We start from the raw sequence: 22859 nt of genomic DNA on the forward strand, positions 1-22859 counted from the left end.
AATTCTGAAAGAGATGGGAATACCAGACCACCTGACCTGCCTCTTGAGAAACCTATATGCAGGTCAGGAAGCAACAGTTAGAACTGGACATGGAACAACAGACTGGTTCCAAATAGGAAAAGGAGTTCGTCAAGGCTGTGTATTGTCACCCTGCTTATTTAACTTATATGCAGAGTACATCATGAGAAACGCTGGGCTGGAAGAAGCACAAGCTGGAATCAAGATTGCCAGGAGAAATATCAATAACCTCAGATATGCAGATAACACCACCCTTATGGGAGAAAGTGAAGAGGAACCAAAAAGCCTCTTGATGAAAGTGAAAGAGGAGAGTGAAAAACTTGGCTTAAAGCTCAACATTCAGAAAATGAAGATTATGGCATCTGGTCCCATCAATTCATGGGAAGTAGATGGGGAAACAGTGGAAACAGTGTCAGACTTTATTTTTCTGGGCTCCAAAATCACTGAAGATGGTGACTGCAGCCATGAAATTAAAAGATACTTACTCCTTGGAAGGAAAGTTATGACCAACCTAAATAGCATATTCAAAAGCAGAGACATTACTTTGCCAACAAAGGTCCATCTAGTCAAGGCTATGGTTTTTTCAGTGGTCATGTATGGATATGAGAGTTGGACTGTGAAGAAAACTGAGTGCCAAAGAATTGATGCTTTTAAAGTGTGGTGTTGGAGAAGACTCTTGAGAGTCCCTTGGACTGCAAGGAGATCCAACCAGTCCACCCTAAAGGAGATCAGTCCTGGGTGTTCATTGGAAGGACTGATGCTGAAGCTGAAACTCCAATACTTTGGCCACCTCATGTGAAAAGTTGACTCATTGGAAAAGACCCTGATGCTGGGAGGGATTGGGGGCAGGAGGAGAAGGGGACGACAGAGGAAGAGATGGCTGGCTGCCATCACTGACTCGATGGACATGAGTTTGGGTAAACTTTGGGAGTTTGTGATGCAGGGAGGCCTGGTGTGTTACGATTCATGGGGTCACAAAGAGTCAGACACAACTGAGTAACTGAACGGAACTGAATCTTTAATGATGTTGAACATGCACTTTTTGGTCATCCTTATGTTTTCTTTTGGCCATCTTTATGTCCTGAATGTTCATTAGAAGGACTGATGCTGAAGCTCCAATGCTTTGGCCACCTGATGCGAAGAACCGACTCTTTGGAAAAGACCCTTATGCTGGGAAAGACTGAAGCAGGAAAAGGGGGTGACAGAGGATGAGATGGTTGGATGGCATCACTGACTTAATGGACATGAGTTTGAGCAAATTCTGGGAGATGGTGAAGGACAGGGAAGCCTGGCATGCTGTTTGGGTTGCAGCACCCAAGTCTGTTGGGTTGCAGAGTCAGACACGACAAACAGACTGAACAACAACGTCTCCTTTAGAACTTCTGCCCATTTTTTGATTTGGTTATGTGTTTTGCTTTTTTTTATATTAAGCTGCATAACCATTTGTCTATTTTGGAGATTAATACCTGGTTGGTTGCTTCATTTGCAAATATTTTCTCCTATTCTGAGAATGAAATTAGAACACTCTCTAACGCCATACACAAAAATAAACTCAAAATGGATTATTTGTTCATTTTTAAATTAAATTAAATTACTTTTGGCTACGCCAATACATGTGGCATCTTAGTTCCCTGACCAGGAATCCAACTCTTGCCCCCTGCATTGGAAGTGCAGTCATAACCACTGGAGTATTAGGGTCTGAGGGTCATTTTTCTCTCTAGTAGCTGCTTTATGCCAGGTACTATGCTAGGCACTAGAAATAAAAAAGAACAAAACTTTGGCATTCAGAAGTTTATGTTCTCATGGAGAGAACAATAAATGAACATATAAGTAAAACATATAATATGTTCAGGGTTATGGAGGAAAAGAACGCAGTAAAGGGAAGAGCACTTGGATTTTAGCCAGGTCGGTCAGGGAAGGCATATTGGACAAGAAAAGGGTAAACAGAAAGTGGGTGTCAAGGAGCAACCGAGGAGCTGAGTATTCTTTTTTAAAAGGTTTTATTGATTTGGCTGTACCAGGTCTCAGTTGCAGCATGTGGGATGCAGTTCTTTCACCAGGGCTGGAACCCCAGCCGCCTGCATTGAGAGCCCAGAGTCTTAGCCACTGGGCCACCAGGGAAGTCCCAGGGCTGAGGATTCTTGGCCAAGGGCTTGGCCAGCGCAGAGGTAGAAGTGATCCTGGTGTGTTTCAGGTGCCCCCAAAGAAGTCCCTGTGACCACAGTGGAAAGTGTGAGTAGGAGGGGAGGGGATTGACCTCACAAGGCAGAGGGGCCGGGGTTAAGTCCTGGAGCTTCTCCACCTTTTTTTCCCTCTGATTGAGACTGGAAGCCAGGGTACCTTTTAAGCAGGGGAATGACTGAAGTTTAAAAGGTTCACTGGGGCCTCTGTTGTGTGTGTTTAGTCCCTCTGCTGTGGGAAAAGCTTAAGGAAGAACAGCAGAGCCAGATAAAGGGTTTAAACAGCTATCACAGCTGCTGAGCTACGATGGTTGCCACCAGGAACGGAAGTAGCTACAGAGCTGGCATCAAAGCCAAAGGCCTCACAAGAGGGTACCAGCTCTCCGGGTGGGAGCCTTCCTACCCCTCCAACTTCACTTTGTTCTTTCCTGTTTCCCCAATCCCACAGATCACTGCTAACTGTGGTTTCCCAAGGACAAAAGAACAGAAAAAAAAAAAAAAACAACCAAGGGGGGCCTTGGAAATAAACTTTATTCTCCTTTCATTCTGCCTGGTGTCTGGAAATTCTTTTCCAACCCACACAGACCAGGACACTAACCACGGGCCTTCATGCTCAGTCCTGTCTGACCCTTTGCGACCCTCATGGACTGTAGCTCACCAGACTCCTCTGTCCATGGGATTCTCCGGGCAAGAATATTGCCCTTTCTTCCTCCAGGTGATATTCCCCACCCAGTGATCAAACCGGTGTCTCTTGTGTCTCCTGCATTGGCAGGCGGATTCTTTATCACTGGGCCACCTGGAACCACGTATAGGCGTCTTATTATTTGTTGAGACAATGAACGAATGAATGAAGGATTCATTCTTAGATCATCATCCTCTATTTTAAAGACAGGAATACAGTCAGAACTCAATAAATATTTACAGATAGAATATTGCTGCTGCTGCTGCTGAGTCGCTTCAGTCGTGTCCGACTCTGTGCGACCCCATAGATGGCAGCCCACCAGGCTTCCCCGTCCCTGGGATTCTCCAGGCAGGAACACTGGAGTGGCTTGCCATTTCCTTCTCCAATGCATGAAAGTGAAAAGTGAAAGTGAAGTCGCTCAGTCGTGTCCGACTCCTAGCGACCCCATGGACTGCAGCCTACCAGGCTCCTCCGTCCATGGGATTTTCCAGGCAAGAGTACTGGAGTGGGGTGCCATCGCCTTCTCCGAATACTGCACAATTCTGCAAAACCCAGGTGGCTAGTCCTCTTTCGGGCTGGGGAAAACAGAGACTGGGGGAGTATACCCCTGGGGTCCCTCCGCTCAGCTTACTCTAGAAGCTTCCGACCCACTTTAACTATGGTCAATTCCTGGACACCGGGAGGAACGCGCGTGCTTTCAGGATGAGTCACAGTCACCTCACAGGAGTTTCCCCAAAACGTCCCAACCCTGTGGAAGGGAACAGCCGGAACTTCGCAGGGCCAGAGGGGCCAAAAGAAGTGCGGCCACACATCCTGAAAGTTCCCCGCGGTCCTCCCACGCGCATCCTCCCACCCTGCGGCCATAGAGACGATGGGACAGAAATGCCGGCCTCGTGCAGCCGAGACTCCGCCCCCCTGCCGGTCGGCCCGCCCGCGCCTCCAGCGGAAGCCGGAAGCAAAAGCGGGCCCTGCTAGCCCCGCGCTCGGTGGTCTCGGAGGCTCCGCGGGATTGGGGAGAAGATGGCGGAAGAGGAGTGAGTGGGCTTTTTCCTGGGCGGCTGAGGCGGCTGAGGCGGCAGGGCTGGGCCCCGTCGGGTGACAGCGAGCCCTTCAGGCCGCCCTCCGGCCCCAGAAGGCGGAGCTCCTCGCGCTGGTTGGCCGGGACTGACCATGCTGGCGCCTGCGAGCAGGGGGAGGGGCGGGCCTGGGCGGCGCGGCCCCCTTGAGGTTGGACCCTCTGGCTAGTTATCGGCCGTTCGTCGTCGATCTCGGAAGCTGCCTTGCGGAAACCGCAGCCCAGATTTCACTTTCCCATTTTTCGTTCATCTGCTGATTACGCAGCGCTCCGCCGCCTCCAGCAAGTCCCCCCCACCCCTTACGTAGCCAGTCCCCTCCTCCGTTGTAACGATCATGTTTTCTAGTTTCCTTCAATGAAATCCATTTATTCATTAAACTGGTGGCCATCTACTGTCGATCAGGCCCTGGTCACATGGTAGAGATGGAGACCGACCAGGAGTCCCTCTCAAGGAGCTTTCATTCTAGTTTAAAGAGAAGACCATGAATAGACAAGATGATTTCAGGGCTCTGAAGGAAGCCGAATGGTACTGGGGTGGAGGAGGCTTCTCAGGAACAGGTGACGTGCCGGATGAAACCTTAGAGACCAAAAGGAGGAATAGGAGAGGGAAGACAGGTGCCACAAAGAGCTTAGTGTCTTTTGAGGGACAGAAGAAAGGGAAGGCTGGAGTGTAGAAAGCAGGGGAGCTGGCTGTATAAGATAAAGGGAGTGAGGTATCTCCGTCCTTCAGTTGCCTCTGGCAAAGGACCACTCTTTTAGTCTTTTCTGCATACCTGCCAGGCACAGTCTGTTGCATGTTATAGATGCCCATCTTTGTGGAAGGAGTGTATAAAAATTAACAAGGAACCAAGCCAACAGTTGAAATTTGACTCCCTTGCCTGACAAGTTTTCTATATGTCTTTTAGCCTAGTGGTCATTTCATTTAGTTAGCTTACTTACTGAACATCTTGGCTGTCACAGACACTAAACTGGGCCTCAGCAGCACAAAGCAGAAGAGGTGGTATGGCTCAGTGATTTCAAATTTGGATTCAAATCTGGCTTGATTCTGCCACTGACTGACTGAGATACTGGCCAAGTTAAGCCAACAGGCATAACAAAAGGCTCTCTGAGCCTGTTGTTCACAAGTAAAAAAGAGAAAGTAGCAGTGTCCACCTCAGGCTTGTTAATGCCTGTTAAATGCAAGTTTGTATGTTACCTGGTCCCAGAATGAGGCAGTACTCAAAAAACATCAGTTGTTACAATCACAGCTGCAATGGTTACTACGTCAATATCACACTGGTTTACAATCCCAACACAAAGTGAGGAGGTAGCTGTGAGGAACACAGTGGTGGGATGGAGTGGGGGTGTTACAGAGGGGATTACTTTTGGGCCACTGAACTGAGGTTCTTGTAAAGTAGGGTGGGGCATTCAGACTTAGTCAACAATTGAGTAAAATCAGTGGCTTCTTCGACTTGCACATTCGATCTAAGGAAAGAATGTAAGCTGGAGAAGTAAAGGCACTTAGTAAATGATGTTGGATCTTGGAATTTCTGTTGTGCTTAGTCCTTAAATCCCCCATTAAGGGCCAAAGAGCAGGCAGCATTTGGTTCTACACTGGCCCTGACTCCCCCTTGTCCCTGACCTCTAAGTGGTTGTGTTCAGCGCACCTGAGGCCACCCGTACCCTCATGCAGCAGCAGGCAGGAATTTTCCTAACCAGCTTCTCTCCAAGGCTTGCCTCTTGGTTGCGGGCCTTGTGAATGCCATAGAGCTCTATGCCAAAGTTCTCTTTCTGGTTTGTGTATGTGTTGATAACTCCGGGCCCTCTTTCCTTTGTCTAATTCTGCTGCTTTTTATGTTCTCCAACAGGTTCCCCAACACGACTCATGAAGGTTTCAATGTCACCCTTCACACCACCCTGGTGGTCACTACGAAACTGGTGCTCCCGACCCCTGCCAAGCCCATCCTCCCGGTGCAGACAGGGGAGCAAGCTCAGCAGGAAGAGCAGTCGAGCGGCATGACCATTTTCTTCAGCCTCCTCGTCCTAGGTGAATGCAGGTCCTCGGCGAATGTTCGCAGAAACACCAGCCCCTGGCGTTTTGAGCGTCTGTGTGCGCTGTCTGTGTGGTCAACCCCGGGTCAGCTACTGTTGACTGTGTCAAGTCTGCCTCTCATTTGACTTTCAGTTCATACACGGAGGGTCACTGATCAGTTCCTGATGCCATAACTGTTTCATCTCATAGTCCTCTTTCTTTATAAAATCATTGAGCTTAGTCATTCTGAAGAACATCTTTATTGTAGATGTCCTTTGAAACAAAGACTTCAGGAATTCTTGATCTGGAAAGAGCCTTGAGCATCTTCTAGTTCATTGTATTTCAGATTCTGCTCCTGAGTCTCTGGGTGTGTCTGTATGACGCCGTGGGTGGGGGTTGGGGGTCACACGGCAGAGCGTCTGACTTTCTAACCAGAGCCGCATTTTGTCTCTTGTGTCCGTTCGGCTTCCGTGTAAACTTTCCCTTAGTTAAGAGTTTGCTGTGAGTGAAAGACCAGACCCCCTGTGTTAGCACACCGCTTTCTGTGATCTCTGTCGCTCCTGCTAACTGTGGTCATCGCTTTTGCCATGTCTGTGTAGCACCTGTGCCGCTCTTTACTCACGTGATATTTTTCTTCAAAGAGATTCACTCTCTCAGGCTTAAGATCTCATTTTATTCAACATACTTATTTCACAGGTGAAGAAATTTAGGCCCATAGAGTTTAAATTAATTGACAGATCTGTGTTAAGGGAGACTGGAGGCTAATATTGGAGAAGGCAATAGCACCCCACCCCAGTACTCTTGCCTGGAAAATCCCATGGACGGAGGACCTGGTAGACTGCAGTCCATGGGGTCTCGAAGAGTCGGACACGTCTCTGTAGCTTTCAAGCAGACAACTTGAGCGACTTCACTTCCACTTTTCACTTTCAGGCGTTGGAGAAGGAAATGGCAACCCACTCCAATGTTCTTGCCTGGAGAATCCCAGGGACAGGAGAGCCTGGTGGGCTGCCCTCTATGGGGTCGCACAGAGTTGGACACGACTAAAGCGACTTAGCAGCAGCAGCAGCAGAGGCTAATATTCAGGTTGCCAGACATCGGTCAGGAAGTTTAGATAAAAGACAATTTCTTAGCTGCCTCTCAGACACTATGGACAGGAGACAAGTGTCTTAGACCAGAAAACCCAGTTAAAACTGCATAACCACTTTGGATCAGCTAAGAAAGAAATAACTTCGAATAGGATTCTCCAAACTTGTTTGTAAAGTGAAGTTGGCACGTTTACATTTTATGCTCCTCTTTAATTATATTGTCATATTTCTAATTAGATCTTTTCAGAAGAACGGAAGGTACAAAAAACATAAGAGTGCAGAGTATTTCTCTGATGGCTATTAGGATTGTTTTGGGTTTCATTTTTTGCAGAAAAGTGTAACTTCTTTCACATTTATATTTAGACTATTAAGTAGTTTTACTAAGTAATTTTATTTCATTTAAAATCTCAGAACTCATCCTTGTCTTTTATAGGTTTTTTGCCATGCAGCGTGGTTTGTGGGATCTTAATTCTTGACCAAGGATCAAACCCAAGCCCTTGGCATCACTGCAGAGCCTTCTCCACTGGATCGCCAGGGAATTCCCATATAGTTTTAAAAAAGCTTTTTTCCAAAAAAGTACACAAACCACAAGTGTACAGTGTCCATTTAGATTGGATATGCCCAAGTTATTTTTACTCTGTCAATGTAATTCTACTTCTCAGGGATTACTTCAACAATCAAGGACTCTTGTTTTCTTTCTCCCCCCTTTTGTTATAGTACTTGAATACTAAGAAGAAAGCAGTTGTTTTCTTGACCAAGAAGTCTTTAGTTACCGGATCCTTAATCCTGAAGGAGTATTGTTAGACTGTTTACACTGTGGTCAGCATGATATGTTAGGGGATATAAAAGGCAAGCCTTGGGAAAAAACTTCTGTTTTGTGATCACCTTTTTCACAGGAGGGTGAGAAATAAGACTTTCAAAGTGACTTTCAGGGTGTGGAGCATCCCGGATTAGCTTGTGCCAGCGATCACAAAACAGGTTTTTATGATGTGCTTTTTAATCCACATAAAGTGCTGCCCAGTGTTTGTACATCTTTGAAGCCAAAAAGGGCTGAGCTGTATTTAGCAGTGCTGCATACTTCTCTTGGATTGTCTTCTCTACAAACCCGTCATAAGCCTCTGACATTGGTCAGAGGGTTTCTGTTTCCCCTAATCAGTTGACGATTTGCATCCGTAGGTTAGCACGTGTTGGGGGAATGGAATGCTTTCTATGTAAATTTGAAGGGAGGTTTCCCCTCTCCTTCTGTATCAACAAATTATTACATATCTTGTATATTTATTCCTGATTAGATGTCCACACAATGTAAATCTGATAAGGAAAACAATGTCTATTAATAGATAACTTGCCAGATCACTTAATACATAGACTAGTGAATTGAGGGAAATAGTCCATAAGTTATTCTAGACTTCAGGAGTTCCTAACCTATAACAGATTTACCGCTTTTGTTTACTATTTTAGTCAAGTCAAATGAGATTGTGACTTTTGTGTGCAAAGGATGCCAGAATTCTTATTTTGACTTCAAGAAGTTTGAGATCAGTTGACCTGCACTTATCCTTTGCTGGTCTCTGACTCCACAGCGACAGTGGTGAGTCCCTGTTGCTGATTTACACCATTAGCGTCATTTGACACATTTTATGGGCCATAGAGTTTAATGGAGTTGTTAAAATTGACATCTTATGTTTCAGTGTATTAAAACTTCAGGCATGAAAAATTGGAAATACGTTAACTTGTGGTGCTCATACCATCCATATCACACAGAAGGTTTTGTCCCTCCTTGCTCTGTATTTTCTCAGGTGTACTTGAAAATGTGTGCTCGGATGTGTGTGTATACATATGTACATTCATAAGCACATAGGCAGCGATAGGCACATACTGTCTGGAGTTTGTTTTAATGTAAGAGGGGTCCTATAGCTCGGCTTTTCCTCTCACAGAATGGCTTGGAGATCTTTCCATGTTAGTGCTTTTTGCATATACCTTTTTTTTTTTTTAAGACAAAAATCTGTGTGTGTGGTAAAATAGACATAAATTTACCATTTTGAAGTGTATAATTTAGTGGCATTTATTACATTCACAGTAATGTAATTTGAATCTGGGCAACCATCACCATGATCTAGTTCTAGAACATTTTCATCACCCCTAAAGGAAACCCAGTTCCTGTTAAAAGCAGCCACTCCCCATTCCCCCTCCCTGCAGTCTCTGGTGAACACTGTTGTGCTGTCTCTAGGAATTTGCCTGCTGAGGGTGTTTCATACAAATGGGACCATGCGGTCTGTGGCCTTTTATGTCTGGCTTCTTTCACTTGATACAATGTCTTCGGGGTCCATCCGTGTTGTGGCATGTGTCAGAATCCCCTTCCTTTCCGTTACTGAATAATAGTCTGCATGTTTATCCATTCATCAGCTGATGGGGATTTGGATGGTTTCCCCCTTTTGGCTATCGTGAATAGCGCTGCTGTGAACATTTTTGTCCATGTACTTAGGAATGGAATCGCTGGGTTAAGTGGTTACTCTGTGAGGAGCTTTCTCAGAAACTGCCGAACTTCCCACCGTCGCTGCCCAGTTTTACATTCGCCCCAGCAGTGCACACGGGCTCCAGTTGCTCTCCATCCTTGTTACCATCCTAAAGGCTGTGAAGTTGTGTCTCATTGTGGTTTTGATTTGCATTTTTCTAATGATTGATGAGGATGAGTACCTTTTCGTGTGCTTATTGACCATTTGCATATCTTCTTTAGAGAAATGTCGACAATGTCTTTTGCCCATTTTAAAAAAGTGTGTTGTCTTTTTGTTGTTGAGTCGTAGGAGTTCTTTATATACTGCGGACACAAGACCCTTACCAGACATATGACCAGCAAATATTTTCTGTCGTTCTGTGGGTTGTCTTTGCAGATCTCCTTTTTGTCTCTGAAGACCATTCTTCGGCATTGCTCGTCCTTACATGCAGCTCTCTGTTGATGGACAGCTCTTCTTTGGCTCTTGTTTGGGGTGGGGTGCTGCACCCGGCCTGAGTTGCTGCGTGCTGCAGGACCTCAGTTCCCCGACCAGGGACGGAACCCGCGCCCCCTGCACTGTGTGTGCAGAATCTCAATCATTGGACCACCAAGGGAGTCCCTCTTTTCCTCTTTAGCTTCAGATAGTTATATGATTTACGAGCAGAAGCTTTTAAATTTTGTCATCCAGATTGGTGCAAAGAGAGAGCAGCAACTGATTCCACTCCTTAGAGCTGTATATTTCTGTCTACTTATGTGCTCGTGTGTCTACGTTTTTATACAGTAGGCATTCTCATTGGTTCCATGTTGAGCTCATGCATTGGAACTTTTTTCTTGCTCTTAGTATTTAATGTAGGACTTTTCTAACTAGGCTAAATATTTATAATAAAATAACACCACAGATTGACAGTTTAAAGCACAGAATGAAAGGAGGACAAAATTTCCATATTTACAACTGTTTCCTTTCTCTGGCCACCTGGTGCTTTTTGGTGGGACTAAAGATAATCTAATTTGTCAACGTGGGCTCTGAGGGTGGCCCATTCACAGTCATGCAGATTGTTTGAACATTTCCTTTTACAAAAAAAGGCAACTCATTTATTTTTAATACTATAATACTCTGATGGGATGGCATACCACCCAGGTGCCTAGTAAAAGAAAAAAGACATGCACAGTAACACTTGGGCCTTGAAATTACATTCAGGAGTTATTTATGTGAAAGTGTGCTTTTTTTGGTCTGAAATTCCTATTCCTTTCAAACAGTTTTACATCTTTTTGGTTCTTTTCTTTCATGACAACACCCCTGTGAGGAAAGTCAGACATTATTCTCGTTTTCCTGGTTGAGGATGAAGGCCGCCAGGAGTGGGTGGTGGGTGCCAAGGATTAAGGGGACAGGGTTGGAATTGAGCTCGGGCCGGTGGCACCCAGCGGCGGTGTGACCTTGCTCAGCCTCAGCTTTCTTGTCTTTAATCAAAGGAGGCAGAAGTGATGGCAGCTCATTCAGAGGGAGTGTTGGCAGTCAGCTGAGAGGGCACTTGGGAAGTGCGCAGGGCCGCCCCGCTCGGCTCGTGGCGAGCCCTCAACTGGGGAGGCCCCAGTGCCTGGCTGGGGAGCAGGCACCCCGTCTCTAGGTCTCTATTCTTATCACCAGATTAGGATTAACTTTTTCCTGTTTGTAAAACACCCTGACTTCCTTCTGTGTTGAAAGAGAACAGATCACACGGCTGCAAAATACTTGCTTGTCAACATATATTCTGATGCAGCTGTCTTTGTGTAAAAGTGATTGAGTTCATTGACTTCTTCCTCACTGTTGAGGATCATTTCTCAGAATAAGGGAAATTTGAATAATTTTAAATGGTTGTATGAGATTTAACCACTCAGAAGAAAGATAGGTGTCTGTGGCTCTTTCAGCAACTGGAAGGCAGCAGCTAAGTCGAGTGTGTAAAGAATAAGTAAAATGTAATGAACTGCCTCCAGACTCAGAAATAAATTGAAAACACAGCTGGGACTTACCGTGTTACTGCCAGCTGTCCACACCCTGGCGGCCTCCCGGAAGTAACTGCTGCCTTGGGCTTGGGGTTTCCATTCAAAGCTGGGTGGTTTTAACAGTGTCTTATTTTTTCCCACAGCTATCTGCATCATATTGGTGCATTTACTGATCCGATACAGATTACATTTCTTGCCAGAGAGCGTTGCTGTGGTCTCATTAGGTAAGTGCTTAATGGCGATCCTATACTTAAAGCAGTAACAGTACCATTTTCTGAGTGCCTCCCAAGTGCTCCTGAGCACGAGAGATGTGGTGTACACCCGACCTCATTTCATCTTCTCTGCCAGCTGCCATGAGGGTGTTATGATCCTATTTTACAGATGAGTACACCGGGGGCTCAGAGAGTGGTGATGACCTCCTAAAAGTCACATGGAAGCCCCACTTTATGCTTAAGATCCCTTTCTACTTCTGGAACCAGGGCACAGCCAAGGCTTTCATCAGTTTAGTATATTGTGGTTACTTTATTTCTAGTTTCCAGTAGCCTGCTGCTGATATCTGTGTCTTATCACCACTGCTTTATAAGTTAATTTTGTGTATATATTTCTACATGACAGGCTTTGCAGTTGGTACAGTGGTAAACAATCTGCCTGCCAGTGCAGCAGACGCAAGAGACACGGGTTCAATCCCTGGATTGGGAAGATCCCCTGGAGTAGGAAATGGCAACCCACTCTAGTATTCTTGCCTGGGAAATTCCATGGACAGAGCAGCCTGGCAGGTTACAGGCCATGGGCTCACAAAGAGGTGGACACGACTGAGCATCTGAATATACATGCACGCACAGTTGTATGTACTTTATAAGTTTTCTTTTCCTTGTAGATCTGGTTTAGTATATTTAGAAATTTTTCCCGATGCAGCATAGGTTTAGGTTAGGTTTGGAAATAAACATTCATGCTGTTCACTCTAAGGCCCACTGCTAGGCTGCGCTGTCACTCCACTGAGGCGAGTAACTGACACTTAATTCATAGAATCACTGAATTTTACAGCCAGAAGATATTCTCACTTTAAGGTTTAACGTTAGTCAGATCTAAAGTCGTCAGAGGGCATTCCCTTCTACTTCACTTACGTTTCCCTCTTTTGTTTCCTGTGGCAATTTATTGAAAGGTAATTAGCCTTAATTTAGAGTATGTGAATCAGTGTAATAACAGTTGAGCTCACATGTGAGTTCATTGAAGTGTTTAAGAAGGAAGAAGCAACGGCCTCACTCTTCAGTGAGTGTTAAAGTCAAGACGTGGGTGCGGGCGCTTGCAGGGTAGTAAATAGGGTTTCACTAAGGTTGGCTAAGGTGAGTAGGCAGCTTACTACGTTGCCGTTCCTTTCTGTAATTTCCACTCGCCTCCTGATGATATTTAATATTGCCTCATCACCTTTAGTGTTCTGTAAGTTAATTTTCCTTGCCTTAGATCTGCTTTAGAATCCACCTGCAATGCGGGAGACCTGGGTTCAATCCCTGGGTTGGGAAGATCCCCTGGAGGAGGGCATGGTGACCCACTCCAGTGTTCTTACCTAGAGAATCCCCATGGACAGAGGAGCCTGGCAGGCTACAGCCCATGGAGTTGCAAAGAGTTGGACAGGACTGAGCGACTAAGCATAGCACAGCACAGCTTAACTTTAGAAATGAATGAGCAAGGACTTCCTGATTAAAGTGGTTAAAGATTTTACCAGGGATGCGAGTTTGTTCCCTGGTCAGGGAGCTGAGGAGCCCACATGCCTTGAGGCCAAAAAACCAAAACAAAACAGAAGCAATATTGTAACAAATTCAATAAAGACTTTAAAAATGGCCCACATCAAGAATATCTTAAAATAAATGGAATGATCAGACTCTGTCCATTCTTCTCCCACCAGCACTCCCACAACTCTGGTTCAGCCCTTCCTTTGTCTTCCCTGGACTTCATGGTACCTTCAGTGCCAGGTTCTGGGCTGTGAGCTTTCACAGTGTCATCTCATTTAAGCCCCATAGCCCCAGGTGATGTCATGTTTTAAGGAAGAGGTACCACTAGAAAGTTTTGATCTTCAGTGAAGAGTTAGAAATAAGTTTTACTCAGAGTTCCTGTTCTCTATTGAACAGGCTCTTCATATGCACATCCTGGCAGATTCTACAAGAGCCTTAGAGCTCTAAGAAGACGAAGATCATTCATTAACATTCCTTTCCTGATGTTGGGCATGTTGAAAATAACCTATTTAGCTAATACCTGTTATTCTTGGGCATCCAGTAAAGGCTTAAAAAACCGCTCAAGGAAGTTACAGTTCTGTGGTCAGTTTACGTAGTTGCTGGGTATCTGGTCTGGTGCTCATGGAAGTTGAAGTGGCGGTTTGTATGATTTGGTTTGGAATGTCAGGGTCCTCACTGACTTCTGAATGTTTGAGGGACGGCAGGCCGTTGAGCACCGGCACTTAGAAGACGACTTACGGAGGTGGTGGTAGGCGCCTGGCCTGGGCCACCCCCTCCGTGGAGACAGAGTCCTCGCCTTGAACCTGGTGTCTCGCCACAGTGCACGTAAGGAAGGGAGGCCCCTCCGAGTCAAGACTGGGCTTTGCCATCATGAAAAGTGCGTTATCTTTTACCAGTGAGTGTCTGAGATGGGGGGAGGCAGTGGACAGCGTGAGACCCAGTTCTGGCCAGTGAGATCAAAGGGAAATGCCGGGGTGGTGAGTTTTGGAAAACTTTTTTCTCTCTGGTAAAAAGAAATTTCTCCTTCCTTCAATACTGTTGTATGAAGATATGATGTCTGGAGCACTGGCAGCCATCTTGCAGTCATTGTGGCTCAAAGACAAAGCCAGAACGCTAGGGCCTGCCAAGGGGACAGATGGAAAACCCGGATTCTCAACTGCACTGTTGAATTGATAGCCCTGAAACCACCTGTCTCAGAGCTGCCTGTTATAGGAGATAATAAACATCTATTGTTTAAGCCATTCCTAGTCAGGTGTTCTTTTCCTTGCAGAGGAAAACATCTTAACTGATACAGGACTCTTTCCATTCTGTGGACAATATCAATTCAAAAGGGTTCAAAGAACACAAATGGGTGGGGGTGTGGTTGCACACCCATTGGCTCAGGGCACGAGAAAAGCTACAGGCAGTGCCAGCTTCAGACTTCAGTGGATCAAGTCTCCTGGACTCAGTTTTCTCCATTTCTCAACAGTGCTTCCCTTTGTTTTGGCTTCCCTGTCAGGCTCTCTCCACGTGGCAAGCCTCTCCAGCTTCAGGCTCACTCCCCTTGCAGTGGCAGTCACAGTGGGAGAGGTGCCCTCCTCTCCTCCCAGGTTCCACCAGAAGTTGTAGGATGAACTCACCAAATGGCCACCCAGAACCGGACATGGAGTGGAGTGATGGTGGGGGTCAGCCAAGGCTGTTCAGCCACAGAGTTTATTTCTTCGCTGATGTTACACAAATAACTGTAGCCAGAAGAGCCAGGTCTTAGGAAGGGGTGATGGAAAGTCCATCTTACTTTCAGTACAGATTTTCTAACGCAGGTGATTGGAATGCTAAGAGCACTTCTAGGGACCATGCTGGGGTCCAGAAAATAGTTTTTGTTATATTAGAGGACATTTGGTTAGAATTTAGAAATGCTGACAAAGCTTTCAAAAGAGTCCTGTAATTCATAAAGCTATGTAGATGAGAGGAAAGTTTTTTTCTCCTATTGGAGCAAAGTGTAACAAAATACTGAGATAGCCACTATTTCAAGAATTTCCAATTTTTGTGCCAAAACAGCTGCCAGAGAAAATGAGGTTTTCATTCTCTCAGGGATAAGTTTTCCTAGCCTACTTCTTCTAACCAGAAGTTACTTTTTAGTCCATAGTCATTTAGAGATATTGTTGACCTTTTGTGTCAAGCATTCATAGTTCCTGAGAAACTGTTGGTGTGGACAAGGGCTGTCCGGGAACTTCTCTGGTGGTCCAGTGGCTGACTCCGTGCTCCCAGTGCGAGGGGCCTGGATTCAGCCCCTGGTCAGGGCACTGGCTCCCACATGCCACAACTAGAGTTTGCATGGCGCAGCTAAGACCTGGTGCAGGCAAGGAAATAAATTTTTAAAATATTAAGAAAAGAAAGATAAAAGGACTGTCTGTATTCTAAACAGCACATTTCTGCTCTTCTGTTTTATTATATTTTAAGTGAATCCTGAGACTTTGATTCTTTATAAAAACATAGTACCAGCATAAAGCTCTGAAGATGCTTCCTTGGCCCTTGTTCACAGCTTTCAGATGCTTTCTATACTTAGGGAATTCTGTAGTTCGGGCCTTTTCAAGTAAAAATTTTTGGGCACATTTAAATAGCTATACCAAAAAAGAAAAATCCTCTTTTTTTTTTTTTTTTTTTGACAGCCAGCTCCTCTTATCATGCCTCTTTCTCTCCAAACTACTCTTGGAAGTACACATATCCATCAGATGACTTGACTTGGTTTGAGTTGATACCATTTTTCATGTTCTTTACTTTTTCCTGTTCTTTCCATGTATTAGTAAAGTTCACATATTTATTTTTATTGGCCATCTAGTACTGATTCATTGTTTATATATTTGGGACTGAAATTGATAAAGAATGAAAATAAATACCCTGTCCACTGTCCTGACATATACAGCAGAAGCGGGAGTAGATCCCTTTCCTTAGTCACACTTCACTGCAGAGTGAGGAAAGGCCGGAATGGGGCTAAGAGTGAAAATCTGACTACATGTGCCAGCGTTTAGCCTAAATGCTGCTGCTAAGTCGCTTCAGTCGTGTCCGACTCTGTGCGACCCCATAGACCGCAGCCCACCGGGCTCCGCCGTCCCTGGGATTCTCCAGGCAAGAACGCTGGAGTGGGTTGCCACTTCCTTCTCCAATGCATGAAAGTGAAAAGTGAAAGTGAAGTCACTCAGTCGTGTCCTACTCTTAGCGACCCCATGGACTGCAGCCCACCAGGCTCCTCTGTCTGTGGGATTTTCCAGGCAAGAGTACTGGAGTGGGGTGCCATTGCCTTCTCCGAGCCTAAATACTGCTGACAGACAAATCAAGTTTTAACTTGTAACTGGATTTGATTGAATCATTGAGTAAATAGAAATACACAAATGTGCTTCCTTGTCACAGTCTTCTTAACTTTGTGCTTTTAGTTATGTTAACTCCTTGTGTTGATTAAAAGATTGTAATTTTTTAAGAGTAGGGCTCTTTTTGTCTATGGAAGATTTCAGTGGAAGTTGAAAAAATACCACTCAGTTCCTGCGTTGTTGACCCTGAGTAATTCTGAAAATAGCATATATAGTGATTGTAGTTCTAATTTTACTTAAGGTTTTGTTTTTTTTTTTTTTTTTTGGCGGGGGAGGGGAGGATAAAGTCTTTATTTCACCAGCAAATAAATTCAGGTTATCTCAGGTTTAGTAACCAAACAGGTCATAAAAAAACATGTTTGCCCTCAGATTTTTTAAATTGTAAAATTAAAAAAAAAAGGGATTGTAGACATATATGTATACACATAGGCCTTAGAAATTTATACAAGTATAAATGTATAAATAGATACCTTTGTGGTCGTTTAGTCACTAAGTCGTGTCTAACTGTTTTGAGACCCCATGGAGTATAGCCCGCTAGTCTCCTCTGTCCATGGGATTTCCCAGGCAAGAATATTGGAGTGGGTTGCCATTTCCTTTTCCATCTAATTTTACTTAAGTTCTAAAAAAAGTTTTGTTTTTTTAAAGAAAACTTAAAGCAAGAATCCCGGCTGTAACTGTTAACAGCTTTAATGAGAGTTTGACAGTGATGCAGCTTGAACTGTCCCGTGGGTAAACTCTCCCTGAACCTTAGATACTTTGATTTATATTAGAGAAAGAACAGGCATTCATTTGTTGGCATTAAAGTAGCTGTCTTAGAGGTAGAGGCCAAAACTGGTTGTCAAATTGACAAAATGATCGCATTAGAGTCTCAAGATTGTCCAGGCTGTTGCATTCCAAGAAGAATGCTAGCAGAGACTTTTAACCTCCGAGTTTCTGGAACGTGGATCAGAGGTGACAGTTTATTCTTGGAGCGTCTTGTTGCTCTTTCACAGCCGTTAGCGCAGTGTGATACTTGCCCTTTTGCCTGGACTCTTGCCCCTAGTTTTCTGACCATCTTCTCTTGGCTCAGCATTTTTTCCATCTTAAAGTTACATTTTACACTTAAATCTTTCAGATATGTCAGAATAGTGAAGTAGTCTCAACTTCAGAAGAGAAAGGTTGCTAAAGGATTGCATTCTGAAACTTGCTTTTCTGGGCTGACTTCTAGACATTTCCTCTTTCATCACATACGTGCTCTCAGTGGGTTAGAAAGGAATAACATTCCACTCAAGAAGTAAGCTACCTTTGAATATATACGTGTTTAGGGCTTCCCTGGTGGCTCAGTGGTAAAGAATCCACCTGCCAGTGCAGGAGACATGGGTTCCATCCCTGGTCTGGGAAGAGCCCACAGAGGCAACTAAGCCCGTGTGCCCCAACTACTGAGCCTGTGCTCTACAGCCCGGGAGTCATGACTACTGAGCCCAATTGCCACAGCTCCTGGAGCCTGAGTGCCCTAGAGCCCGTGCCCTGCAACAGGAGAAGCCACTGCAGTGCAAAGCCTGCACACTGCGACTAGAGAGTAGCCCTCACTTGTTACAAAAGCAAGCCTGGGCGCAGCAACAAAGACCCAGCACAGCCAGAAACAAACAAAAACTTTATCAACAGCACTTCCCCAGGAAACAGACAGACGGCCCTGAGGACCCCCTCTCCCCTTTCTGGCAAGTCTTCTGTCTTTCAGAATACTATCTTTGGAGTATTTATTTTAGTACACGTGGCAGCATCAAGGACAGGAATTTCAAAATTAACCTTATTATAGGATAAGTGGTTGTATGATGATAGCTGACAAAATGTGCTACTGCTGCTGCTGCTAAGTCGCTTCAGTCGTGTCCGACTGTCGCTTCAGTCGTGTCCGACTCTGCGACCCCATAGACGGCAGCCCGCCAGGCTCCCCCGTCCCTGGGATTCTCCAGGCAAGAACACTGGAGTGGAGTGCCATTGCCTTCTCCGAAAATGTGCTAACAGTGTTTAAAAAAATCATTTGTGGTTAAAAACGTATTGCCTCGGTAATTGTATTCTTTCCCACCCGTTTATGTAGTGGCCAGACCTGTCTCCTCATGGTGATCAGCCTCAGTCATCCCTGCCAGTGCAGGAGGTTTCCAGGCCTGCTGGTCTCTTGGCACAAAGAGCCCAAACTGATCAGGCAGTTTCTGCTGTTAACTCTTACTGTGTGAACCCTGGTAGCCACGTCCCCTTCTTAGGTCCTTTCAAGACACTGAGCCTAAAGTTTCAGGCTAAGGGAAGTAGAAGTCCTTCAAGTAGGAATCTCCACTCCAGAGGGAGTCCCTGAGAGTGGTGTTGGGTGGTGCTCCTGTTGTGTGCTCTACCCACGCTTGCCTGTTGGGTATATAACCCCACGTAGTGGTTTAAGAAGTACAGTGCATCTTAGAGGCGGGCTCCGTTCCTCACAGACGTCATCTCCAAGCTGGTTCCTCAGGTTCGTCTTTAAGAGGCCGCCTAGCACTCCAGCCGGTAGCTTCCAGATAGGACTGTGTGACGTCCACGGCCGCAGCCCACTTCTGCACCTCCTTTGTCATAGAGTGAGTCTCTTGGTTTGACGTGTGGTTGTGCAGTACCCCAGTACTTGTGCCTTGTGGACCTGCACAAGTTTGGTCTTCAATGTCATCTTAAAGTGGGTTGTTCCTGGGCCCGTCTGGCCTCATAACTCGGTAGATGTGGCATCCCAGCTTGTGAAGGACAGTTCTGGCTGCGTGGGCACTTGATGCCTCATACTCAGGGGCTCTGTCTCTGCCACGGCCCAAGAGCATGCCAGGAGCTGTTGGGGTTCTTTCCCCTTGGGGGTTTTCCGAGGGGTGTATGGTTCTCTTCTGCATGTGGCATCACCTTGCTCCAGAACCCCAGGGATCTATGCTGAGAGACCCTCCCCTGGGGGCTTGCTGGCCTCCCTTTCTAGCAGATACTTCCAGTCCCCTTGGAGTCAGCCAGATGGTATGGCAGAAGCAGCAGAGCTGCTCGAGCTGCGACTGGTGGTTCTTGTCCTCACTCAAAACCATCGGCCTCTTAAACACCAGTGAATGGGTGGGAGCAGTTTTCTCAAGTGTGGGATGTGTTGCCTCCAAAACCTGGGGGAGGTCTCCCAAGCACTGTGCTTCTTTATTAGAGTAGAAGTTACTGACCTTGTCCTTTACTTGGAGGCAGTGGCTTGGTGTGCTCCAGACCACTTGATCCCCGAAAACTTCCCAGATAGGCAGGCCCCCAAAACTCTCCATCCTCTGAAGCATCTGTGTCTTACAAGACATCTCCTTGCCACATTGTGCTTAGCAGATTAGCATGAGGTCAGTAGTGGACCATTGTGTTGTCCAGAACACCCGAATGGTCTGTGTCCATGGGGGCTACATTATGACAGGAAGCAGGAGTTAACCTAAGGCCTCATTTGGGGGCATCTGTGTAATCTTGAAGTAGCCTGGGAACTCTGTATTCCAGCAGGGTGGTGGGGCCACTTCTGGAAAATTCTGGAAGGTCCACGGGAACCTGCAGGTTAAAGGTGCTTGTGTACATCTCCAGGCTCCCCAACCCACACGTCTGAGTCCCACTTCTCCCATATCGGAGCCCTGCTACGAGAAGGTGTGGGAGGTTTGTCTTCCTGAGTTCACCTTTCTCTGAAGGTCTGCCACTCTGGCGGTTCAGACTTTCCCAGTCTTCAGCTCTGGAGACTGTCCGACTGCAGGAGATGAGGGTCGATTTCAGTGCTGCCAAGGCGGCCCTCTGACTCTCACCCTTTGCTTGAGGTTGGTGATTGTTTCAGCCTTTCGTGTTCTCTTTTCAGAGCATCAGTGGCACTCAGCAACAACCGCAGTTCCTCTGTTCTTTTTATCTTTGTTTTTTGGCTGCTCTGCAGCATCTGGGATCTCAGATCCCCATCCAGGGATGAAACCTGTGCCTCCTGCATTGGAAGTGTGGAGTCTTAACCGCTGGACCACCAGGGAAGTTCCACTGCTTTTCTTACAGTTACTGTTTCAGCCGTAACCTCTTTAACACCAGAGATGTTTCGTGAGCCCCTGCCTCCTCCAGCAGCCATGACCCAGTCCACCACAAGTGAAAGTCTCAGCACTGGCCCTGCTACCCTTGGTGAGGGACGAGCAGTGTTCTGCCTCCAGTGTTGGGGCCCTTTGCTGGGCAGCTGTAGAGGGGTCCAGCTCCAGAATCCCGTCCTTCAAGCGTGCTTCCCGTGACCACCCTACTCCTAGAACTGCTGGTCCCAGGTGGCTCCCTAAACACAGAACCTGAGACGGGCTTGGGGACAGGGGGTGTATTGCGGGGTGCTCTTTAGGAGTAAATCCGTAAGGAGGGTGTCAACAGGCTAGGGAGGGAGCGTGCCAGACGGTGGGCGTGACCTCAGGGGAGCCCTCGCGTGGCCTCGGCACACGGCTCTGGGGCAAGTCCGCCCAGCAGCCTCTGTTTTTCCTTCAGGCAAAGGGGTGGGACTTCTGTACCCCCATCAGGTGGTCAGTGGCTGTGAGCGGGTGTGGGGTGGGCACAGCTTCCAAGATGAGGTGCCTCGAGGCAGCTAAGCACAATTATCTGCACAAGGGGACAGCTGTGAGCCCTTAGTAGCCGCACAGCTGGGCCCAGTGCAGGGGACTGGGCTGGCCCCAGGGCCCAGGGTTTACCATGGTAAGCTCTTCACGACATTTAAAATGCCTGGACTCTTGAGCCAGCAACCCCTCTTTCAGGGGTTTTGCCTGTGGATACCCTTACACATGTGAAACGATGTGTTTGCTCAGATGGGAATGGCAGTGAGAGCGAAGCCTGGAAGACACCTGTGTGTCCATTCCGAGGGGCAGATCACTGGATGGCACAGTAGAATACACTGCAGCCACTAAAAATACAAAAAGCCTGAGGAAGCTCTTCATGTGTTGATATGGGATAGTTTCTCAGAGGTAGTGGTAAGTTTAAAAAGTTGATACCGTACTACCATTTAACTTAAAATCTATGTTACATGTGCATGCCTGTGCACGCATATGCTTTGATTTGATTTTTAAATTTTATTTGTGTATTTTTGGCTGTGCTGGGTCTCCGTTGCTGCACAGGCTTTTCTCTCGTTGTGGCGAGTGGGGCACCGTCCTCTAGTCGTGGTGCTCGGGCCTCTCACTGCCATGGCCTCTTGTTTGGAGCACGGGCTCCAGGGCACGCGGGCCTCAGTAGTTGGGGCACGTGGGCCCAGTAGGTGTGACGCACAGGCTCAGTTGCTCCATGCGTGTGGGATCCTCCCGGATCAGGGATCAAACCCGTGCCTCCTGCATTGGCAGGTGGATTTTTTTTTAACCACTGAGCAACTAGGGAAGCCTTTTGCATGATTTTAAATGTACAGACACTCAGCAGAAATGTATAGTATAACCAAGAAACTGGTAACATAGGTGGCCTCCAAAAAGGAGAAAAGAAGCCAGGATAGGACAGAGACTTAAGTTTTCACTGCAGACTCTCTTGGAGGTTTCAAGTTTTAAAACAAGTCTAGACCTGCTCTTTACTAGCTGGGTGATGCTGGTCCTTGGCCTTTGGTTTCCTTTTCAGGACTGACGATGCTAAACAGGGCAAGGCATAGAAATCACGTAGTGTAATGCCTACGTGCTAAGCAGTCAGGAACTGTTACCTGCTGTTGTTAATATTATTGTCATTTGTATTATTATGGTCTATTACCTTGTAGGGTAATGGTGAGAATGAGCTTAAGTAATATACATTGTATGCTGTAGGACAATGCCTAACACCAGTGTGTGTGTTTCTTTTTAACACAATGCAAATAAATACGTGTGTGTGTGCATATACATACATATATATATTTCTACTTTTTTGTCGCGAAGAGTCGGACACGACTGAGCGACTGAACTGAACTGTGCATATATATACATATATATATTTCTACTTTTTTAAGGGAACTGGGATCATGTCCCTGGAGAAGGCAATGGCACCCCACTCCAGTACTCTTGCCTGGAAAGTGCCATGGACAGAGGAGCCTGGTGGGCTGCCGTCTGTGGGGTCGCACAGAGTCGGACACGACTGAAGTGACTTAGCAGCAGCAGCAGGGATCGTGTCCTACATCCTGTTTTGTAACCTGATTGTTATACTTAATGTATTTGAAGCATTTTCCGATAATGCTCATATTCACGAGGGCTCGTGGTTTACAGTGATGATGGTAGACCAGCAGTGCGCCCTGGGAGAGAGGGTGGCGGATGTTAGTCTGTGGCAGCAGGGCAGGTGGGCTGCCGTGGTGT

The 22859-nt window shown here is 46.3% G+C and overlaps 1 protein-coding gene across 3 annotated transcripts in view; it reads left to right on the forward strand.

The window, feature by feature from the left end:
* Positions 1–3810: 3810 nt before the first annotated feature.
* Positions 3811–22859, forward strand: part of SLC9A8 (solute carrier family 9, subfamily A (NHE8, cation proton antiporter 8), member 8) — a 70804-nt gene continuing 51755 nt past the window's right edge. For all 3 annotated transcript variants that reach the window (XM_010835084.1, XM_010835085.1, XM_010835086.1), the window contains exons 1-3: positions 3811–3914; positions 5803–5981; positions 11663–11743. In XM_010835084.1, coding sequence (XP_010833386.1) covers positions 3901–3914; positions 5803–5981; positions 11663–11743 — 274 coding nt within the window. In that variant the 5' untranslated portion in view covers positions 3811–3900. The remainder of the gene's footprint in view (positions 3915–5802; positions 5982–11662; positions 11744–22859) is intronic.

This window comes from Bison bison, unplaced genomic scaffold, assembly GCF_000754665.1.
Source record: "Bison bison bison isolate TAMUID 2011002044 unplaced genomic scaffold, Bison_UMD1.0 scf7180017864038, whole genome shotgun sequence".
NCBI classification, from domain to species: domain Eukaryota; kingdom Metazoa; phylum Chordata; class Mammalia; order Artiodactyla; family Bovidae; genus Bison; species Bison bison.